The 24,479-nt window shown below is 45.6% G+C and overlaps 1 protein-coding gene across 2 annotated transcripts in view; it reads left to right on the top strand.

Moving 5' to 3' along the window:
• Positions 1-24,479, top strand: part of SF3B3 (splicing factor 3b subunit 3) — a 55,393-nt gene that overhangs the window by 17,416 nt on the left and 13,498 nt on the right. For both annotated transcript variants that reach the window (XM_034788924.1, XM_034788925.1), the window contains exons 11-21: positions 37-109; positions 5,984-6,135; positions 6,655-6,810; positions 7,241-7,396; positions 11,298-11,441; positions 12,319-12,441; positions 14,128-14,282; positions 18,216-18,390; positions 19,329-19,534; positions 20,414-20,570; positions 22,566-22,691. In XM_034788924.1, the coding sequence (XP_034644815.1) occupies positions 37-109; positions 5,984-6,135; positions 6,655-6,810; positions 7,241-7,396; positions 11,298-11,441; positions 12,319-12,441; positions 14,128-14,282; positions 18,216-18,390; positions 19,329-19,534; positions 20,414-20,570; positions 22,566-22,691 (1,623 nt within the window). The remainder of the gene's footprint in view (positions 1-36; positions 110-5,983; positions 6,136-6,654; positions 6,811-7,240; positions 7,397-11,297; positions 11,442-12,318; positions 12,442-14,127; positions 14,283-18,215; positions 18,391-19,328; positions 19,535-20,413; positions 20,571-22,565; positions 22,692-24,479) is intronic.

The following is a 24,479-nucleotide window of genomic DNA, read 5'->3' as shown; positions in this document are numbered from 1 at the left end:
TGTTTTCAAAGGAACCCTGCTCTTATTTCCTATTAGGTGTCTGAAATGGCCGTCTCAGAGCTGCCTGGTAACCCCAATGCTGTTTGGACTGTGAGGAGACACATTGAAGGTACATCATCCTTCCCTCAAGCACAGACTAAAATAATCTGTATTGTCCAAGGGCACGGAAAGGGTGCTAAGTAATGCTGCAGTGTGCTCTCCATAACAGCTAGCTGTTCTGATCCAGCTGCTCTGTCTGCATGGTGCAAGGTGTGTGCAAAGACCCAGACATGCTCCGTGTCTAGAAACTACCTTTGGCTTCCCCAAAATCATTACTCTTCCCATTTCATTGGAAAGGAAGCATCCAATATGTGTGGTAGGCAGCAGCATCCATCTCCAGCGTGCTGCTCCTGGTATGCATTCCCAGTAGGATGCAGCTGGACTCAGTGCCAGGTGCAAATGAAACCAATCTGAGTTCCAGGGGTTCTGGCTTTAATTAGTGTCAATGGCAGCACACCTGCTCGTGGTGGAGAGAGGGGTGTGGTGCACAGTTGTGTTTTACACACATTTAGTGGTAACTGCAGTAGGTTTGTCTCTGTAGGAAGCCTATCCAGAAAAAGGCAGATAAGAATACACCTGCCTAAGGCTTTGATTTGTAATACTTCTGCACCTGCTAATCTGCAAAAGGTGGCTAATGCTCTGGGGTAGGCAGCATTTCCCAGCCAGACACCCAGCAGAGTGTGCAGGGGGACCAGTGCCAAGGGAGGGCTAGATGCAAACAGCAGCACAAAGCATAAGTTTTTCATTCAGCTGAAACAATGGACTCATTTTATTAAAGCAGAGGAATACAACCCCCTCTTTGGGATGAGATTAGAGCTCTTCAGAAATACCTAGGTTGCTAGCACTACCCCCTTGAAGGCCTGAAGTGAAGCTATTGCAAGTGCTGATAGACTCCCTTCTAGATTATTTGTAGAGGATTTCACTAGCGCTGCTTACATGAGTTCTGTGTTGCAGTGCCTAGCAGAGCCAGCATGCTGGAATGGAGGCATCACTCTGCTGCTGTGACACAGCCTCTCATGTAAGCAGCCTTAGTGAGTGGCATGTCTCTTGCATTGGGCTCGTCGTTCTTTAGGAACTTCTGCCCTGGCTATGGAATTCACTTCCTGTTGGAACTGGTTCCAGTTTATTTCCCCGACTCTTCAGGACTTTGGAATACAGCTTAAGTTGAGCAACATGAAAAGAACTAAACAGGAAATGCCTGCAAGCTTCCCAGTGATAATCAGGTCAAGGATAGAGCATTTCAGGTCTCCAGAGTGCTGTTGATACCGGTCTTGCTCATCCTCAGAAATTGGAAACCAAGAAAGATTCCAGTTTGGCTACCACAAACCCAAGCTACTGGATGCTCTAGCAAATTAGGTGTCTCTAGAATGCACAAACACTCCACAGAGTAATGGATAGCTGGTGCCTCATCCTACCACGTTGACTGCTCTTGAATGCATCTTCCGTATCTGGGGCAACCAGAGGATCACGTTAGCTACTTGTCAGGAGACTATGGGTCATGGCTACGTTTACATACAATGGACCAGAATACCACCCACCCCACCCCAGCCCCCACTCTTACTCCAGAACTGTAGGCCAGAGATCCTGCCGGTTCCAGTTTACAATAATTCCTCTTGATCCATGCAAACAAGGCTGGACTCTGTGGGCTCCATGAGCAGCATTTCTCTTTTAAAGATGAGAGCAGCCACATTTGGGCACAATTGTTCGTTCAACAGTCTATAAAACGGATCCCCAAATTGTAGCAATTTGTCTTTTCAGCTAGTTTTACTGGGTTTAACCAAAGAGAACGCAGCACCCTTTAAAATGTGCATCTTCTCTTGAAACTGTACAGAAGTGTCGCTGTCTGAGGGCTTTCGGTTTGTCTGTAATGCCTGTTATCTGGCTTTGACCAGGTACCAAATTGAATCTCTCTGCCACAACATGCACATGCTGGGAGGTTTCTGCAAGCACATACTGGTTTGCAGCCTTCAAGGCAAATACTAACCCTGGCTGGTACGTGGTGATACACACTACCAATACCAAGCCTCTTTTTCTCTTCCACAGGTGGCTGGTGGTGGAGGTGCTGATCACCACAGGTGTGTACCTACTGCTAGGGGCTACTGTGCTGTCTCGCAGGTTACCCAGAGAGAAATGCAGTCTTGAGGCTACTTTTATGCTGAGCTTTACAGTAAATGAATTCCAGAAGTATTTGTGCAGTTGGAAATCTTTATATTTGTACTGTCTGCCCCAAACCTTCATTGTATGGCTGGGGATCAGAAAGCAGCTCTTTGAATCCCCGTCCCCTCCCAGGATCCTTTGGGAACAAGTAGTGACTGTAACTTTAAAATCTTTGTCAGCTTTCACTAAATCTAATCACTTCAGGCCTTCTAAACCCCAAGAGGAGGCCAGTGAAAGATGAGCAACGTTGAGTGTGTATATTTAGAGACTGCTTTGACACAGGAGTTGCCATGTAAATAAGGGAGTGTATCTATGTATTTGAATGGCGAGGTAGACCTGAGGCAAACTGGACACTCCTTTTTAACTGAATCAATATGAAGGTCCAGGGATTCAGAGAACAAGGTAGCCTATAATTCCTACCACAGAAATATCCCTGATCTCTAACCTATGAGTGGGGCTTCCCAGGGAAATGTGGTGTATTGGGACTTGATCCCAGAGTCTCCATGAAATTGCATGTACTCTGGGGCTTCCTTTTTACTACTGTTCCATCTGCACCTCCTAAAAATCGGCGTACTGCTGTGCTGTGTTGTTGTGCTCATCCATTCACACGCTCGCTGATCTCCCCACTTCCTTCTAGCGTTTATACTGAGCTTAGTGGCAGTGTGTAGAAGTTAGATTAAAGGCACAGATTGGTTTGCTAGGAAGGAATTTTAATAGACAAACTCAAATAGAATATTTTATTAATAATGTATAAGATCGTAGTAGAAAGTACTGTGCCTAAAGTCTGCCATTTTTTATAAGTCAGATTCATGAAGCTACAGAAAATATGCTATCTGGAAACTGGAGATGGACTCCAGCTGTGACTCTTCTGAAATATCAAAATATTTTTCTCTGTTTACTAGTCCTGTTCTTGAAAGGAGGCAACTGAGATAATTATAGCAGTAGTAGGCATCTCTGACCTTTTATATATGCATACAGAATAATACTTCTCCAGTTAGAACTCCAGCCAGTAGGATTTTCTCTACACTGGATTGTACTGTGTTAAATAGAAATTTTTCTTATGGGGGGAAAAAAAAGCCCTTTATTCTAATACTGTATTTTTCCATGTGCCTCAGAAACCTAGTTTCAGTTAACTTCTGTACAGTCTAAAGCAAAATTGATCAGCAGGAATCCTGATGAATGCATTTTATTCATTTATTTCATGCTGCTAAATCATGCCCTTTATTTCAAAGGTTCCAATGGAGGGATAATAAACAGCCATACAAAAGTTCAGGCAAAAACATTTTGGCTGTAATGGAATATGAATTCATTGAACACTCCAGTATAATGTGAGATTCTAGTTACTTCATCAAATTATAGAGTAAATAAGTACACAGAAAAATCTATAAGTAAGTAATAATGATCAAACAGGAATTCGATTTCGAACAGGACTCTCTTTCAGCTGTTGCTTTCAGATGGGAGCAGAGTTCTTTCTGTCTTGCTCCTAATCACACAGCTGCTGGGAGATAGTCATGTGTCTCACTGGTAGCCCCCTTGCAAAAAGCAACAGCCCTGTAGGTGGCTAAAAAGTGACAGGGATTTTCAAAATTTGCTCTTGAAAATGCATGTTTCAGTTTATCCTTTGACAGTGTTTGTATAGATCGGTAACTATTCAGCAGTCTGAATGATGGCTGGCTTCTGGAACTTCCTTTGAAGGAAGTTGGTCTAGGTTTCCAGTGATTAAGAATGAATAAGACTTTCAGGTGATGGTGTCCACTCTAGTGGAAGTAACCAGCATATACTAACGAGGGTTCTGTAAAACCAGTAACGTCTACTTTTAAAGATCAGAATAACAGTGCTATTATTAGACCATTGCATACCTGAAAAGGATTTTAATCTTTTAATTGCCATTCACTGTCAAAGAATTCCATCCTTAGGGTCTGACCCTGCAATGTGATCTATCCCAGTGGGGACTTATACACACACGGAGTCTCCCTGAAGGCAGTGGAGATCTGCAGAGTCTACCTCCGGGAGTCACATTGCAGGATCAGAGCCAGAGTCACCTAATAGACTAGTAATTGATGTTAGTAATCTTGCAGCCCAAGATGGGATGGCTTTAGTTCTATTAAGACCTTCAGTATGGTGATGACAAGGCTGTGGTCTCTGTGCCGGGTATTGGCCAGTAAAATGTGCATATTTTAAGCTGTATGTAAGAGACTTTTCTCCCCCAAGTGCGATACAACAGGTTTTGCAACACCTGTCTGTCTGAACAGATGGGGGGAGGAGTGACCACTTGCTGAACCATTTCAACTAACCAGTCGGGCCTTCAAAAATAACATGTGGCCTAGCTGTAGATTGACAACATGTTCGGGACTGGCCCCTGTAAGCCACTGCCCAGCATTTGCTGGCATCCTGAATTAAATCTAAGAATGGCAGTGTCCTGTATTTTATTGCATGTTTAAGAATTGACCTGCTACTTATCCATCTCCTGTTCACATGCTAATCATGGGAAATACTGATCAATGGATAAAGATCAGAACAGAGAGAAAACTCTTGGCTCTCTCGAAGTGTTCTTGTGTCATACTGTGATAAATAGGTCTGTAAACACTTTGCAGTGTGCTGAGCGAAACAGATTTTTCATAGGTAAGAAATGGCACTTACTACCAGCAGTGTCAGCACTCTAGAGGAGTTGAGTTGTTTATCTGGGACAGTCTGGTTTCTACATCAAAGCTCCTGGCTCCATTTCCCTGGTGGGATTGATGAGTTTTATATTTATCCAGCTGTATTTCATTGTAGGAAGATTTCTTGTTTTATTTAATACATTTGTTTAAAAACTTCCTGTTAGTTTCCTACCATGACAAGTGCTGGGAAAGCCTGGGACTGGAGCAGATGTGAGCTTCCTCTTCTCCCCATCCAAACCTCCTGCCTGCACTCCCTTGCTTTTTCTTCTGAGTCCTACTAGCAGAGGCTGGGAATGATGTAGCTCCTCCACCTCCAAAGCACTGTGCCTGCAGCTGCACCCAGTGGAAGAGGCGGGCAATGAAGGCTAAATGCAACATTCCTACCGTGTTCTAGTGAGAGCAGAGGCAGGTGTTTATCGAGAGCCCTTAACAGCCACCACTCATTCACCCATAGAGCCCATAAAGATGGCTACATAAATGTAAGGTTGTTTAGCAACTCCTGGACAAGGCTGGAGCGAGGGGTAGTGATAAGGGCCTCCAAGACAATGCTCTTCTGACATTGTCTATATTCAAACTTCCTTTTGCATTAATACTAAATAACTCCATCCGCCCAAGTCCATTAGAAGCCCTTATTCATGTGAGTAATCCTAGTGAAGTCGACAGAATTGCTTGGGTGCGTAAAGGTCTCTAGGATGGGGCCACTGAAGCGGAGTCTTTCCAGTGCCTTCAGTGGGAGTTGCATTGGGCCCTTAAATTTCCAGAGTTGAGTGGAGCAAGCATAGACTTCAAGGTTTCTGCCTCTCTTCTTTTCAGTTAAAGGGCAGCTGTAGGTGGTACGGTCTTCTAGAACCCAGCATATCACAAGTTGACTTTGTATTCTGAGCCATCACCTGAATCACTGGCTAGATCTTGAACCTTAGAGGGTCTGAGGTACAGTGCTGGCTAATTCTCTTCTGTGGTGTTTCCTGAAACGAACTTCTGCGTAGTGCTGCTAGTGGATGAAGGAGCTACTGTTGTAATATTTTTGAGGAATAACTGTTAGTCATTTGACAGTCTCCTCCCTTTTGTTTAGAGACCTTGTATCTAATCAGCAGCCCTTTTCCCTCTCTCTCTCTCTTCCTGACCAGATGAATTTGATGCCTATATTATCGTGTCCTTCGTAAATGCCACGCTGGTGCTGTCTATCGGAGAGACTGTAGAGGAAGTGACTGACTCTGGATTCCTGGGTACCACCCCCACTTTGTCCTGTTCCTTGTTGGGGGATGATGCTTTGGTACAGGTAAGGTTACCCTCAGACATCCTGTCCACCTGTATCTGCCATTCTCTACTTGGTGCAGGACCATGGCTTCTTCGCTCTCCTGATGTCCATGCTGAAAAGGCTCTGCCAGAAGTTCCACAAGCTTGGCCAGTGTGGACTTCTGGGAACATGACCCTGTTATCCAGGCTTCTCTCCTTGTTCGCCTTATCAGTAAGGTTGGACCTACTGGAATCTGTTGTCCCAAGTTCCTCCAGAGCTGGTTAAAACTCAGGGATGACAGGCTCCCAGTCCTGTGCCCACAGAGGTTTTCAGAGGGTCCCTGCCATGAGCCCACTGGAGAGAAGTCTCCAGCTTGTAGGTTGCTTTGTTGTACAAGTCTGTGTATTGTATAGTCAATAGGTCGAGAATTGCCTAGAATGACCTCTGGTACTGGACACTGTCTAGAGCCACTGGAGCTCCTGTGTCAGAAAAACAAGGGAACTGGGTCCCGTAATGGGTGGATAAGTTGAATTTTATTTCTGTTTTATTTTTCTGCTTTAGGTTTATCCAGACGGCATTCGGCACATCCGAGCAGACAAAAGGGTTAATGAATGGAAGACACCAGGAAAGAAAACCATCGTAAAGTGTGCTGTGAACCAGAGACAAGTGGTGATAGCACTGACTGGAGGAGAATTAGTCTACTTTGAGATGGACCCAGTACGTGGATTTAAAACTGCAGAGAGTTTTGATGTAGGGACCTGAGGCTGGGTTACAGCCTCAGTGAGGATTGAACCTCTGACGTGTCCTCAGAGTAAGATTCAGTAGGGAAGTGGCCTTTTAGATTGGGCCCTGGGCGGGACTCCATAAAGCCCGTAGAATGTCATTGGATGAGATAATACAAATGGACAAATCTTCAAAGGCTTGTTTTGGATGGAGCAACCCAACCCCCCAAGTCTGGATCTCAGGCTCAAAATTATGTGCTTTCTCTTAGTTCTGTCTTGTGTTCTGGTGCTTCCAGTGTTATGTGAACTAAATTTGAAATCCAGAGCCTTGTCTTGAGCAATGGTTGAAGGTTGAGGTGGGTGGTTGTGTCTGACCTAGTTTGCCCATTGCCTAGTTGATAATCCTTTTGTGCCTTTCTTCTCAGTCAGGACAGCTGAATGAATACACGGAGAGGAAGGAGATGTCGGCCGATGTGGTGTGCATGAGCTTGGCCAACGTTCCTCCTGGGGAGCAGCGTTCCCGCTTTCTTGCTGTCGGGTTGGTGGACAACACTGTCAGAATTATTTCCCTTGACCCTTCGGTGAGCACATCCTGAGATCTGCTTTTTTCTTTGTGCTTTTTCTTTGCTCCTTGCAACTGGTCTAAAGTCTTCAGACACTTTGGCTTTAGAGCTTTTGTAGAGGCTTAAGACCAGAAAGAACCATTGTGATCATCTAGTCTGGCCTCATGTAGAACACAGGCCAGAGAACTTTCCCTAAATAATTCCTAGAGCAGATGTTTTAGAAGAACATCCAGCTTTGTTTGCTTCCTGTGCTGCCATGTCCTTATTACATGAATGCTTCATTTGGGATTGTGTCGTGTTATCGAACCAATACCAAGATACCTTCCATATAGTCATCCGTTGCAGACAGTACAATAGTGTTGCCATATTTTCTTCTGCCTCAGATTTGGCTGTACCAATGGTCCTAGGTTTATCCAGGCATTCTGTGAAATTAAGATTAGGGTGTTTCTGCACAGCAGCTGGGTGGTGTAATCCCCCAGCACAGGTAGACGTGCACACGCTTGAGTTAGCGCTTAAAAATAACAGTATGGTCATGGCAGCTCGGGCTAGCCACCTGAGGACAATCCCACCAGGCTCTCTGGATACATATTTGGACAGCTAGCCCGAGCCACCGCCCGTGCCGCTGCAGCCACGCTGCTGTATTTAGACACTAGCCCAAGCCGAGCTAACACGTGTCTGTTTACCGATGCTGGGACGTACACCTCCCAGCTGCACTGCTGTCGCCCGCCCTAGCTCTGAGGGTAAAACTTGTGGTGTGCCTTTAGGGAAGACACTTGTGGTGTGCCTTTAGTAAACTCCTTACTCTGTTTACTTTGGGCCTGATTCTCAAGCCACTCCACCCAGAGAGCTGCTGTTGAATCTAGTGGGAGCAGCTATAGAATGGAGCTCAGGATTGGATGTTTGGGGAGTTTGCTTCTGCTTTGGGGTTCTTTGGGAAAGTTGCCCATCAGTGGTACGGCACCAACACGCTGCAGACATAGAAGTCTGTAAAATTAAAGTTTGTCATTCTTTGCTACTGCACCCTTGTAATTAGAACAGTCTGTTTCTTCAGCTAAACATAGTGCAGCCTGTGAACGCTCTTCCTGTGAGTTCCAGAATTTCCTTTACAAGGAAAGTTTGATGGTCCAATACAAACCAGAGTTTTTAGCCAGTGATGGGGAATGAGTAAAATTGAGTGTGTTTTGTCCCCCTGCTGAATCAGGACTGAGTGCAGTGTTTGATGTTGAACCCTTGGCAGACTCCCCCATCACAGCTACCCCTTGATGTCCACAATCAGTAGGGTCTAAAGCAAGGGTGGCCAACCTGTGGCTCCGGAGCCACATGCGGCTCTTCAGAAGTTAATATGCGGTTCCTTGTATAGACACCGACTCCGGGGCTGGAGCTACAGGTGCCACCTTTCCAATGTGCCGGGCAGTGATCATTGCTCAACCCCTGGCTCTGCCACAGGCCCTGCCCCCACTCCACCCCTTCCCACCCCCTTCTCTGAGCCTACCAATGCCCCCCCCCCAAGCCTCCTGCATGCCACAAAACAGCTGATCGGGAGGTGTGGGGAGGGAGGGGGAGGCGCTGATGGGTGGGGCTGCCAGTGGGTGGGAGGCACTGGGAGTGGGGGTGGAGCTGATGCGGGGCTGCTGCCATATTACTGTGGCTCTTTGGCAATGTACATTGGTAAATTCTGGCTCCTTCTCAGGCTCAAGTTGGCCACCCCTGGTCTAAAGGCATAGGAGGCTACACCCTGCCTCCATCATAAACTCTCAGTTTCCAGTAGGCACAGACTGGTTTCTCAAGCATGGTTGCTGATGGTCCCCTTGCAGACTTCTACTCATCCATTTACCTGAGGCAAAGAGAGCCTTTTTTTAATGGATAGTTAAAATAGGCTTGGTTTTGCGTTACCTTTTCATGGTAAATATTAGGGCTGTCAATCGCAGTTAACTCATGAGATTAACTCAAAAAGATTAATAGCGATTAATCGCAGTTTTAATTGCACTGCTAAACAGTAGAATACCAACTGAAATTTATTAAATCTTGTTGGGTGTTTTTCTATATTTTCAAATATATTGATTTCAATTACAACACAATACAAAGTGTATTTTATATTGTTATTTTTATTACAAATATTTGCACTGTAAAAGTGAACAACAAAAGAAATAGTATTTTTCAGTTCATCTCATACAAATACTGTAGTGCAATCTCTTTATCATGAAAGTGCAACTTACCAATGTAGAATTTTTTTTGTTACATAACTGCACTCAAAAACAAAACAATGTAAAACTTTAGAGCCTACAAATCCACTCAGTCCTACTTCTTGTTCAGCAAATCGCTCAGACAAACAGGTTTGTTTACATTGGCAGTAGATAATGCTGCCTGCTTCTTATTTACAATGTCAGCTGAACGTGAGAACAGGCATTCACGTGGCACTTTTGTAGCAGGCATTGCAAGGTATTTACATGCCAGATATGCTAAAGATTTGTATGCCCCTTCATGCTTCAACCATCATTCCAGAGGACATGCTTCCATGCTGATGATGCTCGTTGAAAAAAATCCAGCTTTAATGAAATTTGTGAATGAATTCCTTGGGGGAGAATTGTATGTCTCCAGCTCTGTGTTACCCGCATTCTGCCATATATTTAATTTTATGACAGTCTCAGATGATGGCCCAGCACATGTTCTTTTCAAAAACACTTTTACTGCAGATTTGACAAAACGCAAAGAAGGTACCAATGTGAGATTTCTCACGATAGTGACAACACTCAATTTAAGGTTTAAGAATCTGAAGTGCCTTCCAAAATCTGAGAGGGACGAGGTGTTGAAAATGCTTTCAGATGTCTTAAAAGAGCAACATTCCGATGCGGAAACTACAGAACCCGAACCACCACCAAAAAAAATCAACCTTCTGCTGGTGGCATCTGACTCAGGTGATGGAAATGAACCTGCATTGCTCCACACTGCATTGGATCGTTGTTGAACAGAACCCATCATAGGCATGGAAGCATGTCCTTTGGAATGGTGGTTGACACATGAAGGGACATAAGAATATTTAGTGCATCTGGCACGTAAATATCTTGCGACACAAGCTACAACAATGCCATGTGAACGCCTGTCCTCACTTTCAGGTGACATTGTAAACAAGAAGGGGGCAGCATTATCTCCTGTAAATGTAAACAAACTCGTCTGTCTTAGCGATTGGCTGAACAAGAAGCAGGACTGAGTGGACTTGTAGGCGCTAAAGTTTTACATTGTTTTGTTTTTGAGTGCAGCTATTTTTGTACATAATTCTACATGTGTAAGTTCAACTTTCATGACAGGGATTTCACTACAGTACCTGTATGAGGTAAATTGAAAAATACTATTTCTTCTGTTTTTTTACAGTGCAAATATTTGTAATCAAAACTAAATATGAAGTGAGCACTGTGCACTTCGTATTCTGTGTGGTAATTTAAATCAATATATTTGAAAATGTAGACAACATCCAAAAATATTTAAATAAATGATATTCTGTTATTGTTTAGCAGTGCTATTAATCGCGATACATTTTTTTAGTCGCTTGACAGCCCCAGTAAATATTAGACCCATAGGTTTTGTGCCTGAACTGATTGCTAACTTTTTCTGACACTTCTGACTGCTTACATTAGGCCACCAGCCTCTAGCTAGAGTGCTCAGCAGTTAAGTTCAGGACCACTACCCATTGTGCCAGACTGCTCAAGTGCAAATGCAACATCATTTGGGGAAAGCCAGGAGGTGAGGCAGATGGATCCAAAACTCTTGTGCACTAGGAAACCATAAATAATTCTCTTAGGGTTTCCTATGTGATTGAACACTGTTCTTTACAAATTTTGAAAGGTGACCTTTAGGCTCCTTAGATAGAAAGCTGGATCTCTTGTGGTAATTGCATGTTCGTGTCCCTTTCTGTCTCTTACAGGATTGCTTACAGCCCTTGAGTATGCAGGCCCTCCCTGCACAGCCAGAATCACTGTGTATCGTGGAGATGGGTGGGGCAGAAAAACAGGATGAGCTGGGCGAGAGGGGCTCCATTGGCTTCCTGTACCTGAACATTGGATTACAGGTGAGGCGTACTTGCCTGGTTCCTACAAGGCCTTCCGAGAGACATTCAGCCTGAAAGACTTTATTAAATGCTCATTATATTGTCCATTGCAGCATCCTGAGACTTTCCATGTGGACATCCCCTGTCAGGATATAACGTCTGAGTCATGCAGTTAATTCCCCTTTGTATATGGGCCTGTCTGGAATACCCCAGTTGCTCCAGCTGTTAAGCAAGTCCCCATATGTAATTAGATTTTAAGTGAATTACCCCCACTGATCAAAAGAAAGCAAATTCTTTGAGACGTTGCCTAGCACTAATCCTGCATTTTTATGCTTTGGCTCCCTTTTGAGAAGAGGATGATTATAAAGAAACTATTCCCTCCATGAAATGTTCTTGGGCAGCTGTGCAGAGAGCGCCTTGAGGACAGAGCCCGGGTGCAGCATGCATGTCACCCCAGGGTCTGCTCCAGTAATCTCCCTGTTGTCCAGCCTTTTGTACGAGCAGAGCTAGGTGATGGTGTGATAGAAATGTTGTTTTGATAAGTCCTACGTGGGGTAAAAATTATCGGGCTCTTCTAAATAGTCTAGCCCAGGATCTTTACTTGGGCATCTTGTTTGTTGCCAGACTGTAAACTCTTTGATCATTAGGGAAGAGGGTTTGGGTGAGAGGAACTGTAAGGCACTGCACTTGGAATCTGGGGTCAATGACCAGTTCTACCATAGACTGCCCTTGTGACTTTGGAAGTCGCTTTGTGCCTCAGTTCTTAAAAAAAGAGAGAGGGGAAAAAAAGACTAATTAGTTAAAAACTGCATCTTCTTTCATTAAGTATAATTGCCTCGGCCAGTATTGTCTCTGTGATCATGAACTAAGTGAGTTTTCTCTCTCGCCTAAATGAAAGAACGGTGTGCTGCTGCGAACTGTCCTGGATCCAGTCACTGGAGATCTTTCTGATACCAGAACCAGGTACCTTGGCTCACGCCCCGTGAAACTCTTCAGAGTCCGAATGCAAGGCCAAGAGGCGGTAAGTAAAGCAAGATGTCACGGTGTAGTGTCAGTATTGGTCACTGTGCAGTGTGCCAGCTCCCTGCGTTGGTGGGAAGGGTGGAGAACAAGCCTCTGCTGCACAACAGGACCAGCTTACTGTACAGGAGGAAGAGCCGGGTGGCTTCATTCTGGAGCTGCTTGGGACATAGCTCGTGCTTGACATAACCACCCTGGTTTGGGTCAGTCTTGCCTTGGTTCTTAAGCGATGATGCACTGCAATGCTTGTTGGACTGCCCTCTTTGTGCTGGGACTGTGCTAACTGGCAGGCCACTCCACTGCTGTACGTGTAAAAGCTCTAAGCAGATTCTGTTAGGCACGTTCAGTGTCTCTTAGCTGACCTCTCCTGCCCGGATACGAAGGCTGAAAGCTCTGCATGAGCATCCACACAGTCTCCGGCTGCCTGATGTGTAGTGGCATTTATTTTGCTTTGACCCAAAGCAAGTTACGGTCTCCTCCCGTCTGTGTTAAGAGGGCTGGAGGTGTTTAGCCAGGGACTAGTCAGCTGCCTTCATCTGTGGCTGAAGCAAAACATTTGGAGTTGAGGATCCAGTCCTTTAGAATCGTATTTGCAGCCCTTCTGTTGTGGCACTGGGGAAAGCAGCCAGCCTTGGGTTCACCCGTTTTTGGATCACACCTCATGGGTTGAGAAGTGCTGGGTTAGTGATGGCCAGTGCAGGGGACGGGGTGAGGGGGGTCTGGATTCTGCTCTAGGTTGTGGTACATTGGGTAAGTCTCATCTTGCTGTACACAGTCCCCTCATCTGTAAAATGGGGATAACGTGTATTATGGAGGATTTGAGGCTTAATTCATTAATACCTGTAAAGCTCTTTTAGATCCTTGAAAGAGAAGTGTTAAAATAGAGCAATACATTTTCTATTTAGAGGCCAAACTCTTGCATTCCCCTCTGTTCTGAGATCAAGTGACACCCCCTGAGTCTAATGTACATTATTTAGTATAACTCTGGCTGGCTGCCCAGCCAAGAACATGGTCATCTCCAAATCATTTTAACTAATAATTGAGATATAAATAATCCTTTAGGTTAAAGCTGAAGGAGTTTTAAGTCTAATTTTTATGCTCTAATAAATTTGTTAGTCTCTAAGGTGCCACAAGTACTCCTGTTCTTTTTACTTTGCACTGTTTATGCCATTTGTTTGCTTTCTGCACTCCTCTTAGGTTGACTGCAAATACACTAATTAGCTCCATTTATGTTTCTAATCAGTGTCACTTTTCATGCACTAGCACAATACTGCAATATTCAGCTTGCAACATGACAGGGAATGTTTGTTTAAAGAAACCTACTTCCTTTGAAAAACAAAGTTGTTTAAAAAGAAAAGCCATGTAAGCATTTCTGTTGATATTGGCTTTTGTAGAGAAAATTGGATTTTCCAAAACTCCGTTTGGGACCAGGTTGCCATGACACCGTTCTTGTAATCAGTGATGTCTGAACCAGGAGGTTGCTCCCTTGGAAGTTGCTCCTTAGAGGGGGCGTGGTTTTGAAGTCAGTCTCTGGGCAGAGTGAAATTATGCCCACAGTGATTGATTGGATTTTCCAGTGACTAAGAGTGTAATTGCTGGAATGTGCACACTCTGTTTAATGCTGCAGGGAATTAACTTGCCCCTCATGTCCAGATTGGTGAAATTGCTGTCTCTCTTCCTTCCCCAGGTGCTGGCCATGTCCAGTCGCTCATGGCTGAGTTATTCTTATCAGTCCCGCTTTCATCTAACCCCCCTGTCCTATGAGACTCTAGAGTTTGCATCCGGCTTCGCTTCTGAGCAGTGTCCTGAGGGCATTGTTGCTATTTCCACAAACACATTGAGGTAAGGTTGATGAAACTCTCATGCTTCTGAACCAGAGGTGCTGGTAGCTCTCAGGAGGGAGGAGAGGGCTGTAGAGACGTTTCAGTTTGTTGGGATCTCCTGGTATGATGCCTGGATAAAGAAAGTTTTTAACATCACCTGCCTCTCCCTAAAAGCACTCTTTCACTGCAGACACATTTGTTCATATTCAACATCTGGCAGTTTTGCACCAAGCTAATTTATAGTGTTTGGGAGAATTTGCAGTAAAAATCCCACCTCATTGGGATCAAAAGATCTTTGAGCTTTGTCCCCCACTGGGAGATGATGGTCAGGCATCTTTGAGCACAAGCCAGTTGGATGCACAGTTGGTTCAAATATTTCACCACCTCATCATTTTTAATCTGTTTCTACCAGTGGATCTGCCGCTCGGCCTACAAAGGGAATTCTGCAATATACTCAACAGCCCCATTTAGGGTTTCAAGCCATGACTAGAAGCCAGTTTTGCTCCAGATATTCTGTTTTATTAAATTGTCCAAATGTTGTTAATTCTTCTCCTACCAAGATTAGTAATCCATGGCGTTCCCGTGGGGCAGGGTTGCTCCATGTTTGTAATAATTGGGATAGTTTTCAACTTTGGAACTGGTTTACCAATTCATATTCTTATTAATATATTTTAAAATCCATTGCAACAGTGTCTATCAGCTGATAGCAAGATGCAGACTCCAGCACTAGGCTCATAAAATGCAACTTGTAGTTAATTTGTAAAAGGAAAATTTTTTATGGTGATTGGTGCTTCTGACCTTGAGTTTTTAGGTCATTGAATAAAATGGGTGTAGTTTTAGGTGTATTTTGTTCAGTAACAGTCTGATATTATTTAAGCTAATAGCCACACTCCCAATGGAGAAGTTTTGGGGGCAGGAGTGTGGAGGAATAGAAAAAGGAGATAACAGCTTCCTTTTGTTCTACAAGAATCAAGTAGAGCTACCAAGTAACATTGTCTATAATCCTGTTCCTTTCTCCATACCTACCGTATTCAGGTATGGTTTCTCTGTTCTGATTAGATTGTAAGCTCATCAGGGCAGGACATAAGAATACTTAAGCCTGAAAGCACCTTGTATGCTTTTAGTGGCACTATATTAAGGTGAGGTGGAAGATAACCATATTTGGGCAATTATAATCACAGATCAGTTTTATTTACAGAGCAGTACTTTTCTAACAAGGCTGAGTTCTTGTGCATGTTTCAAAACATTTGTTCTTAGCGTCCAGCTTGGTCACCTCAAGATTTTAGAATTGTATACGGTTCTCAAGGTCGGTAGCTGTGTTAGACCAATAGGAACACAGACAGACTGAGCAATTGGTTTATTTGGAAATGCACAAGAATGCACAGCGGAAATGTTTATTACAGGAACTTGTCCCCTGCATACTGTGCTTGTATTTCAGCAAGTTGTAGTTGAGAGGCATTATTTGCAATAGTTCTGATTCTCATGCCTCTAAATGAGAGGAGATTACAAGACCACTGAAAAAGAACAGGAGTACTTGTGGCACCTTAGAGACTAACAAATTTGTTAGTCTCTAAGGTGCCACAGGTACTCCTGTTCTTTTTGAGGATACAGACTAACACGGCTGCTACTCTGAAACACCACTGAGAAACAGGATACACAGTCGTTGAGTGGGAAAGTACACAATAAACTGGAAATAGGGGAATTTAAATGCATCTGGCCAAGCTGCAGGAGGAGTGATTGAAGGGCATGTCGAGTAGCTCTCTTGGATTTCATCACTGGAAAGTGCAGCGTGGGATAGCAACATTGTGAAAAGGGCCACGATGGGGACAGCTCCCCATTCGGTGGAACAGCCATGCTGCCCTTTTTAGCAGGGCTCCCAGAGTTTGTTTAGCAGCTTTCAGAGCACTAGGTAGGACGGCTTTAATGTTTGGTTTGGGTTTTGCTCATGGTGTGGCTCGTTTGTGTATTACGAAAAGGCAATGAACTACTACATGTGAAGGCTGGTCTACCCAGCAAGAGCTGTGCATGGGCTGGCCTCCCTGACCTAGCTTAAATCCAGCTAGCTGGGTAACAATAGCAGTGAAGGCAGCATGGGCTTTGCAGCAGACTCACGAGCTGACTGTGTATTCAGGCTCTGTGCTAGCTTTGTACTGCCTGCTTTGAAGCCCATGCTGTGCTGTCTTCATTGCTATTGTTACCTGGATTCAAGCTAGCTCAGGTAGGCTGGCCCCAGCAATGGGGCCCTGGGGAAATGAGTACATCTATGGTGGTTTCAGCATTTGGAGTATTTCAGGTCTGGGATCAGACACTGTAGGAGTATCGTATACAATCCCCTTATAGCTAGGAGATGACATTTCTAATATGTGCCCAAAAAAAAGTCCAACCAAGTGGTCGAAAATACAACTACTGATCCACAACGATAGTGCAAAGCTGTTTTATAGGCCTCTGTTTAGAAAATGCAACTCCACTTCTAGCTCACCACTGTGATTTTGTTCTGAGCCATTGTTTGCCCTGGCCAATGCCAAACGTTTTCTCATGGAATGTCTTTCCTCAGTCCCCCATTGCTTGGTTCCCAAAATACCTCATTCTGTAGGCCACCAGAAAGGTCCATTAGTGGTCCATGAATTGCTGTACAGTTAGATGTATTTTATAACAAAAGTAAAGTAATTCAACTACAAACAGATTTAAAAATGACTCTGGCTCTTACCAGGAGAGAGAAGGAATTTAGTTTTTCTCAGTATGGGGAGTTCTGTGGCTGGCCTATTGTAATTTGGCTGTATGCTGTAAAAATACAGAAAAGGGAAAGTGCTTCATGAACTGAAAAGGCTGCTCTGTAGGAAATGGAGTAAGTTTTTGGCTTGAAAATCAGAGGAATGACCATGTTTTTTGTGTTGCCTGTTCATCTCTCAGCCCGGGGCAGTGGGGGGATAATTAGGAAGATAAGTGAAAATAAAGGGGAAGCTTAAATTCAGGAGCCCTGCTTTATGTGACTACAAACAGGCACTTTCTTCTTGTCTGTCCTTTTTGGCATATTAAAGCATTCGATGGTTTTTTAAAGGAATCTTTCTGAAGGGACTCATGGTTATTCTGGCTCCAGATGAACTGGCATTTGAGCAGGCGAGCTACAGAAAGACCAGTCATTCAGACACTGATATTTTTCTTGTCTTGTGACTGGCCTGATTTTCATCGAAGAAACTTTTGGGGCCAGCTGTAGCCTCTAAACCACATTTGGACTCAGATGCCGTATTCACAAGATTCCCCAATTCCATTTGTTAACCTTTTTCCCCCCTCATGAAATATGATTTCTTTTGCATAACTGCACCATTTGCAAAAGGCTGTTGATCACCCACCACTCATTCGGTCATCTCTGGCATAGATATAGCATGGTCTCATATATAAAACACGGAAGTGGGAGTCATAGGAGACTTGAATTCCGTGCTCAGTTCACCCACTGATTGAGCCAGTCTCATCCCTTCCCTGTAGTTCAGTTTCCAGCCTGCAGAGTGGGGTCATCAAACCAAATGCATGAGATTAGTGTGATCACCTGTAAGGGATTACAAAGAAAGTTCCCTTCTTCCCCCTCGCACACAACACTGCACAGTTGGCCGGGTGTCTTGGAGGCAGGAACATTCACTTTCCTCTGAGGCATCAGATATTGGCCTCTGCCAGGAAACTATTACCCAGTCCATTGCTGATCTCTCACGTAGCTCCGATACAGCATCCACTCCAAAAAGCTACAGTGCTATTGAGAACTCCTTGGGTTTGTGCTCTGAAGAAAGGACATTGCTCTGAGGGTTGGGAAAGAGCGATTAGCGCTCTCGCATCTGGCCTGGGCTGCTGAGAGAACATTGATTCATGAGATGATAGCTGAAGACTGAGCTCCATCCTCGCTGTCTCTGGGGAGTGGCTTGTGTTGGGAGTTGCTAAATGTGGCCTTTCTCTGTCCATGTAGGATTTTGGCGTTGGAAAAGCTGGGGGCAGTCTTCAACCAGGTTGCCTTCCCGCTGCAGTACACCCCCAGGAGGTTCGTCATTCACCCTGAGAGCAGCAACCTGATCATCATCGAGACAGACCACAATGCTTACACCGAGGCCACGAAGGCCCAGAGGAAGCAGCAGATGGCTGAGGTAATCAGGACAGCTCATACATGCACATGTGTCCTGAGCACGAAGGGCGGGATGGATGGAGTGCAGTGCAGGCCTGTGGGGATGGCAGGAGAGGTTGCTCAGAGTCCTGCATTGAGAACTGCATTCCACTTACGGTTTGGGCTTGGGCTAGTCACTTCACCTCTTCCTCAGTCTCCACGTGTAAAACTTAATGCTCAGCAGGTGACCCTGTGACACTGAATGTTTGAAAATCCACTTGAGCTCCTCTGAAGGAGCCTGTATAAGGACAAATTGTTCTTTACGGTTTGCTGCTGTTGTTTTCTTAATAGCGGCCTCAGACTCCACATTGCCAAATGACTAGTGGTTGGTTTTCTAGTTCAGTTGAGGCGCTTCCACATAATCATAATTTCAGCAGATAAATCGCAGTCCAAGTGCTGCCGTTCACAGCATGCACTACCCTGGTGCCTTGACAGACATTGCAGACCTTTCCGCTGAGCAATGATCCTGCTTGTGTATCACACGTTCTCTAGAATTTGTTGTTGTTATTGCGGAGGTTACTTGGAGTTGAATAGATTGTTTTCCTCAAAGATTTCTCTGTGGCATCAGCTGGTGTTTTGGAGGCTGTCTCCCCAAAGCAATGGCCCCATGGGCAGTGAGGAATCAACGGTGCCATGCTTTTGAGCTCCATAGCAACAGGCTGTATTGTAGCAAGGCGAGCGGCATCATGGCCTTGTAGGTTTCTTGTAGGTGTTGAGCTCTTGGCTCTCTGACTTTGTAAAACAGAGGCTTTAACATTCACTTGGCTTTCATATTAGTAGCACTTTGCCTTGGGGATCTCTCTCCATTGAAGCTCATCTTCTAAATCACCACCACGCCAAGCAGCTTGGGTATCGGCCTGTCTCGAAATGAACCCCTCTTGTGCTGAGTTCTTTCTCTTCCTGCTGTAATGTGTGCTGCAGGAAATGGTGGAGGCTGCAGGTGAGGACGAGAGGGAACTGGCCGCAGAGATGGCAGCCGCCTTTCTGAATGAGAACCTTCCCGAGTCCATCTTCGGTGCTCCCAAGGCAGGCAATGGCCAGTGGGCCTCTGTTGTCCGAGTGATGAACCCCATCCAGGGCAATACTTTAGATCTGGTCCAACTAGAGCAGAACGAAGCTGCCTTCAGGTAAGGAACAGTGCCAGACACAGTTTCTGGCTGTCTTGTGCTTAATACATTGCTGCTTATTTTGCCCAGACATCGATTGAGTTGAAAGGCCACATTGTTGGGAGGCTGGCTACTAAACCCCAGTAGACGCCTCCCTGCACGCCGAAGCTCTTATCTTCCCATCGCCCAGCCCAGTCATGCAAGGTGGGCATAGGCACTAGCTCTGAATGCCAACATGTTCACTGGACCTTTAAACAAGCAGTTGAAGGACAGTATTCTAAAAAGGCCCTATGGGGTGCAGATGATAGGAGCAGTTGTCCTTGTGTTCCCCTCCCTTCTTTCCCCCTCCCTTCCTTAGCATCCTTTCTGCATAGATTAAACTGCCAAGCAGTGTTGTGGGTGCATTTAAAAGGGCAGTTACTGTGTATCAGAGAGAAATCACAGCAAGGAAGATGAGTCCAGCCGACTGACCCGCAGACTGTCCATTTTGCTTTGTGTAATCGGTCCTCGAGCCGCCTGACCCTTGTGCTGATGGGCTGAGCATCACTCGGGGGAGGAGAAAGATGAAAGGAGAGAGAAGCAGTTGCTTATAAATGTCCAAAACGTAAATTCCCTCTCAAAAGAAAAAGCAGCAGCCCAGATTCTCACTTCCTGTCTGGGCACAGTGACTATTCCCTGCCTATATTGCTGTCTAAAAAGGACAACTCAGGGTGTGTTTGGGGGGAGCTGAGTGGAGGGGATAGATGAATAAAATCAGCAATGTGAAGTCAGGCTTCCAAAGCTGTCACCCAGCTTTACCATCCGGGTGTGACATGCAGAGCCTATCCCGAGGCAGCTCTGGCTTTGGTTTCTGTGCTTTGCTCACACTAGCCTCTGGGCACCTGTCTGTGTTGTCCCCAGTGTGGCAGTGTGCCGATTCGCCAACGCCAGTGACGACTGGCATGTGCTGGTGGGAGTGGCCAAGGACCTGATTCTGAACCCCCGGTCGGTGGCTGGTGGGTTTATCTACACATACAAGCTGGTGAATAATGGCGAGAAGCTGGAGTTCCTACACAAGGTGAGCGTGCCCTGCGTGGAGTGGGCTGACCTCTCTTGTGCTAACGTTGGGGGAGGTACAGACCAAGAGAGGAGGAAGGGAACCAGGCAAATCCACATTGAAGCTCACTGAGTGCATGAGAGGCCCAGACAATCTTCAGATGGGTTTGGAAAACTGACCACACTAAACTACACTTTGAGTCCCCTTGAGAGAATCTTGTTCCAAAGCATATACCAGATAGACTGTGTCAGCTGTCAGCCCCACATTCCTTCGTGTGGCTACTGCCAGTATAGGTAAATGGACAAGCCCTGAGCTGTCCCAGGCAGGTGATAGTCAATGCAGATGCAGGAACTTTGCACAACTGGCAGTAGCTCCAAATCTCACTACTAATTTTCCAGGGCACCTCACTGGCACTGGTTGGGCTCTGGCAAAGTGACTAGATATTTGGGGAGACTGTAGACTAACCATCATTTTTCTCCTGCTCTGGAAACTTTGAAGGAGGGAGAAGTCTGGCTGCTTTCCAGGAGGAACTGGCAGGAAAATTCTGCATCCAGAGTTATTGTCTATCTAGCTGCTTGTTTGGCCCCAACCCCATAGTATCAGCCCCTCACAAATATCAGCATGTTTATTCTCGCAACCCCCGTAGGCGACAGGGAAGGATTATCCCCCCTTACCGGTGGGGAGCTGAGACTCAGAGAAATTGACCTGCCCAAGGTCACCTGGGAAGTCAGTGATAGAACTGGAGATTGACCCTGGGTCTCCTGAGGCCAGGCCAGTGCCATGTCTGCATTGCCATGTGCCGGATTGACAGGTAAGGACTCTATTCCCACTCCCAGAGAACAGTTAGTGAGGTTAGAAGGGGGAAATGCTGCCATTTTAAAATGCAGTATTTCCACGCTTGAGTTTTCATGGTGGCTATTTCTCTACAAAGCTGACCTGCACTCAGGTCACTTGTCTTGATGATGAAGGTTCCCTGATACCCAGGTTTAGTAGCATGACCCTGTGCACCTTCCTTTGGTTACATGCATAAGTGATTTGACTGCTCATAGTAGCATAGATCACTTGATGGACCTCCAGGGTTTCAGCAGCACCAAGTATAGTTGAGAAATGGGGATGTGCTAAAGAACGTAGTGGCTTTCTTCTCTCTTCCCACATTTCCAAGTTCATCAAGAGGGTTCTGTCCTGGGCGAGGGCCGCTATGATGCGTTTTAACGCCCCCCGTGTAGCTCACAGAGCTAGCTGGGTGGACTGGCTCTTGTTAGCCAGTGTGACCAAACCTGGAAAAATGTGCTGATGACTGTCAGCACCAAAAACGCCAGTGGAATTAATTTTTTCCATTGTGATGGCTGATGGGTCCTTTTGGATTAACAAGAACATGGCATTATCCTTAGGAAAATTTGCCTGCATTAGAGCTGCCAAGGACATCTTGAGCTCTTTCAGATTTAACGTCTTCTCCACTGGCTGATCCAGAACTCTTACTGCAAGCACTGAATCGGATCGAGATTTCTGAGACCGAAGGATTGCTGATTGTAATCTGAACTGGATTTAGCAAAAAGTAAAATCTTGTTCATGCTGGGGAAACAGTAAAGCCCCTGATTGGGGTGACAGTGCCTTTTCTGCCTTGCTGCATATTCTGCTCAATTGCTCGTAGAATGATCTCCACACTCAACTCCAACTCTCATTTAAGTGCTATGTCTGATATTCAGTGGCGTGGGAGAATCCTATCCAGGAGTGCAATAGCACCAATAAAACATGGTGTTCCAGCATATAGAGTACTGCTGGCATGGGGGTTAGGAATTCTGCAGGACACATCAAGGACTCTGATTAACCTTGGCATTGAGAACTCCATTGCCAGTATCAAGGCTTTAAAGCTTCAGCAGAACCACTGGATAAAGTCCATTCTCCAGCTCTGCTTTATTTTTCAGTAAAGGTGCAAGTACAGTCAGTTGTCTTCGGGGGGGGTTTGTTTGTCTCACTGGACTTTCTAATGTGGGTTCCTTTCACCTCCCTGCGTAGACCCCTGTGGAGGAGGTACCTGCAGCCATTGCCCCATTCCAAGGCCGAGTCTTAATTGGAGTTGGAAAACTTTTACGTGTATACGACCTGGGCAAGAAGAAGCTGCTTCGGAAGTGTGAGAACAAGGTATTGGCTTTGGTTCTTGATGGGTGCCATTTCTTGGGGTGAGGGGTACGAGTAAAGAGTAACGCTTGGGGATACGTTTTCAAAGCAGGGTTTTAGGTGTGGTGCGTTCAGTGTGAGTGTGTTTGTCCTATATAAACTCCACACCAGAGGGCCCCATCCAAAGTTCTGGGTGCCCTGTACATACACCCCAAAACAGAATAACATAGGAAATACCAAGTAAAAATCAACCACAGCAGCAACTGCTTCTCTCCCATGCCACGTCTATCATTTGATCACCAGTCATGTGAGCAATACACTTTAAAACTCTGCCACGCTTCGCTTCTAGACAGAAATGTCAGTGGTTTTTTCACACACTTGTTCTAATGAAATGCACAGTCCCTCCAGTACTGCTGTATGATATGTGGGTCACCTCTCCTCTAAATACAAATTGAGGGTCTGGTAACATTTCTCATTTGACTATATGGGAGACACTTTCACCGCTTACACTAGAGGACAGTAGATTCTTCCAGCAGCCCAGCAGAGCATAGGCAGAAACAACGGAATGATGAGACTCTGAAGTGCCATTTGATCTGGACACACTGGAGAGCTACAGTGGGCAGGTGTTAAACTCGTCACTCTTTTACGGCCAGAGAAGGTGCTGTGTGCCAGGACAGAAGTCAAAGGCTGTGTCTACACTGCACACTAAGCCCGGGTCTGTGGGACCTGGGCTTGTGGACTCGGTGTTTCCAAGTTTGCGCTTGAGCAGCCACACTGTGTTGTAAACCTGGGTTTACAATTGCTGGGCCTGGGTGTCTCAGCCATGCTGATGGGTCCGTACTGCACTACGCAGATCTTCTGACTCAGGCCTGCGGCTTGAGCTGCATCCACACTGCAAAATGAGAGGCCTCAGACCCAAGTCTCAGTGGGACTTGGGCTCTGAGCCACCGCCGTATTAGTGTCCTAGGACCTGGGTCCTGAGTGCTTGCTGACCCGAGTCAGACTGACTTGTGTGTGGACATTAGAAAGAGTTGGGCTCAGACCTGAGTCAGAGCCCAGCCTTAGTGTGCAGTGTACACATACCTAGAGAGGCTCATTAGGTTCCATTAGGACTGCCGAGGAAACTGCATTCCTTTAAGCTCTAGGCATATGGTGGGGGGTGTTTTGCTCTGCATGGCTGATACGTTATACAGCACGAAAGCAGTTAAAGAAACTGCAAAGCACTTTTTCTAGTGCTTTAGCTGGCTGCTTCTCTTCCCATTTCCTTCCCCTGCAAGCTGCAGGTCTTAGGCCAACCTCTGGTTGTCCACTGCACATAGACACACCAGAAATCCACAGGGTAAAAAGGGAACATGGAGAGGACAGATTTTGCCTAGGTTTTGGCTCCCATCACAACTTGCAAAGTTTTCTTCTCGGATGCTTTGTGACCGGAGCTGTGAAGGGGCATTGCCTGGCCTGGAGGTCAGGGGGCATAGTCCACACATCTGTAGATATAGAGCTGGCATCTGTGCCCCTACACACACCCCGGTCAGGCTAGTTCTGCTCCAGACAGGGTTATTTATGGGGTCAAGAACTGTGCACAGCGGCCACTGTAGTTCAGATATGCACTAACACCACTTCCATTGTCCGTGTTCTGGAGCCATGGTGGGTCAGAACTGCAGCTGTGGTGTCGGAGCCAGGGTGTAAAATTGGGGACTAGTCGATGGAGCAAGGAAGAAAAGGCATTTAAAATGAATTGAGTCGGGTGGATTTTCTGAGTTGGAATGAAGCCCATTTGAGTTCTTTATCAGGGCAACTTACTGTTGTAATTCC

This window comes from Trachemys scripta, chromosome 13 (assembly GCF_013100865.1).
Source record: "Trachemys scripta elegans isolate TJP31775 chromosome 13, CAS_Tse_1.0, whole genome shotgun sequence".
NCBI lineage: Eukaryota > Metazoa > Chordata > Testudines > Emydidae > Trachemys > Trachemys scripta.
The sequence above is the reverse complement of the archived record's forward strand: the minus strand, read 5'-3'. Positions and strand labels throughout refer to the sequence as shown.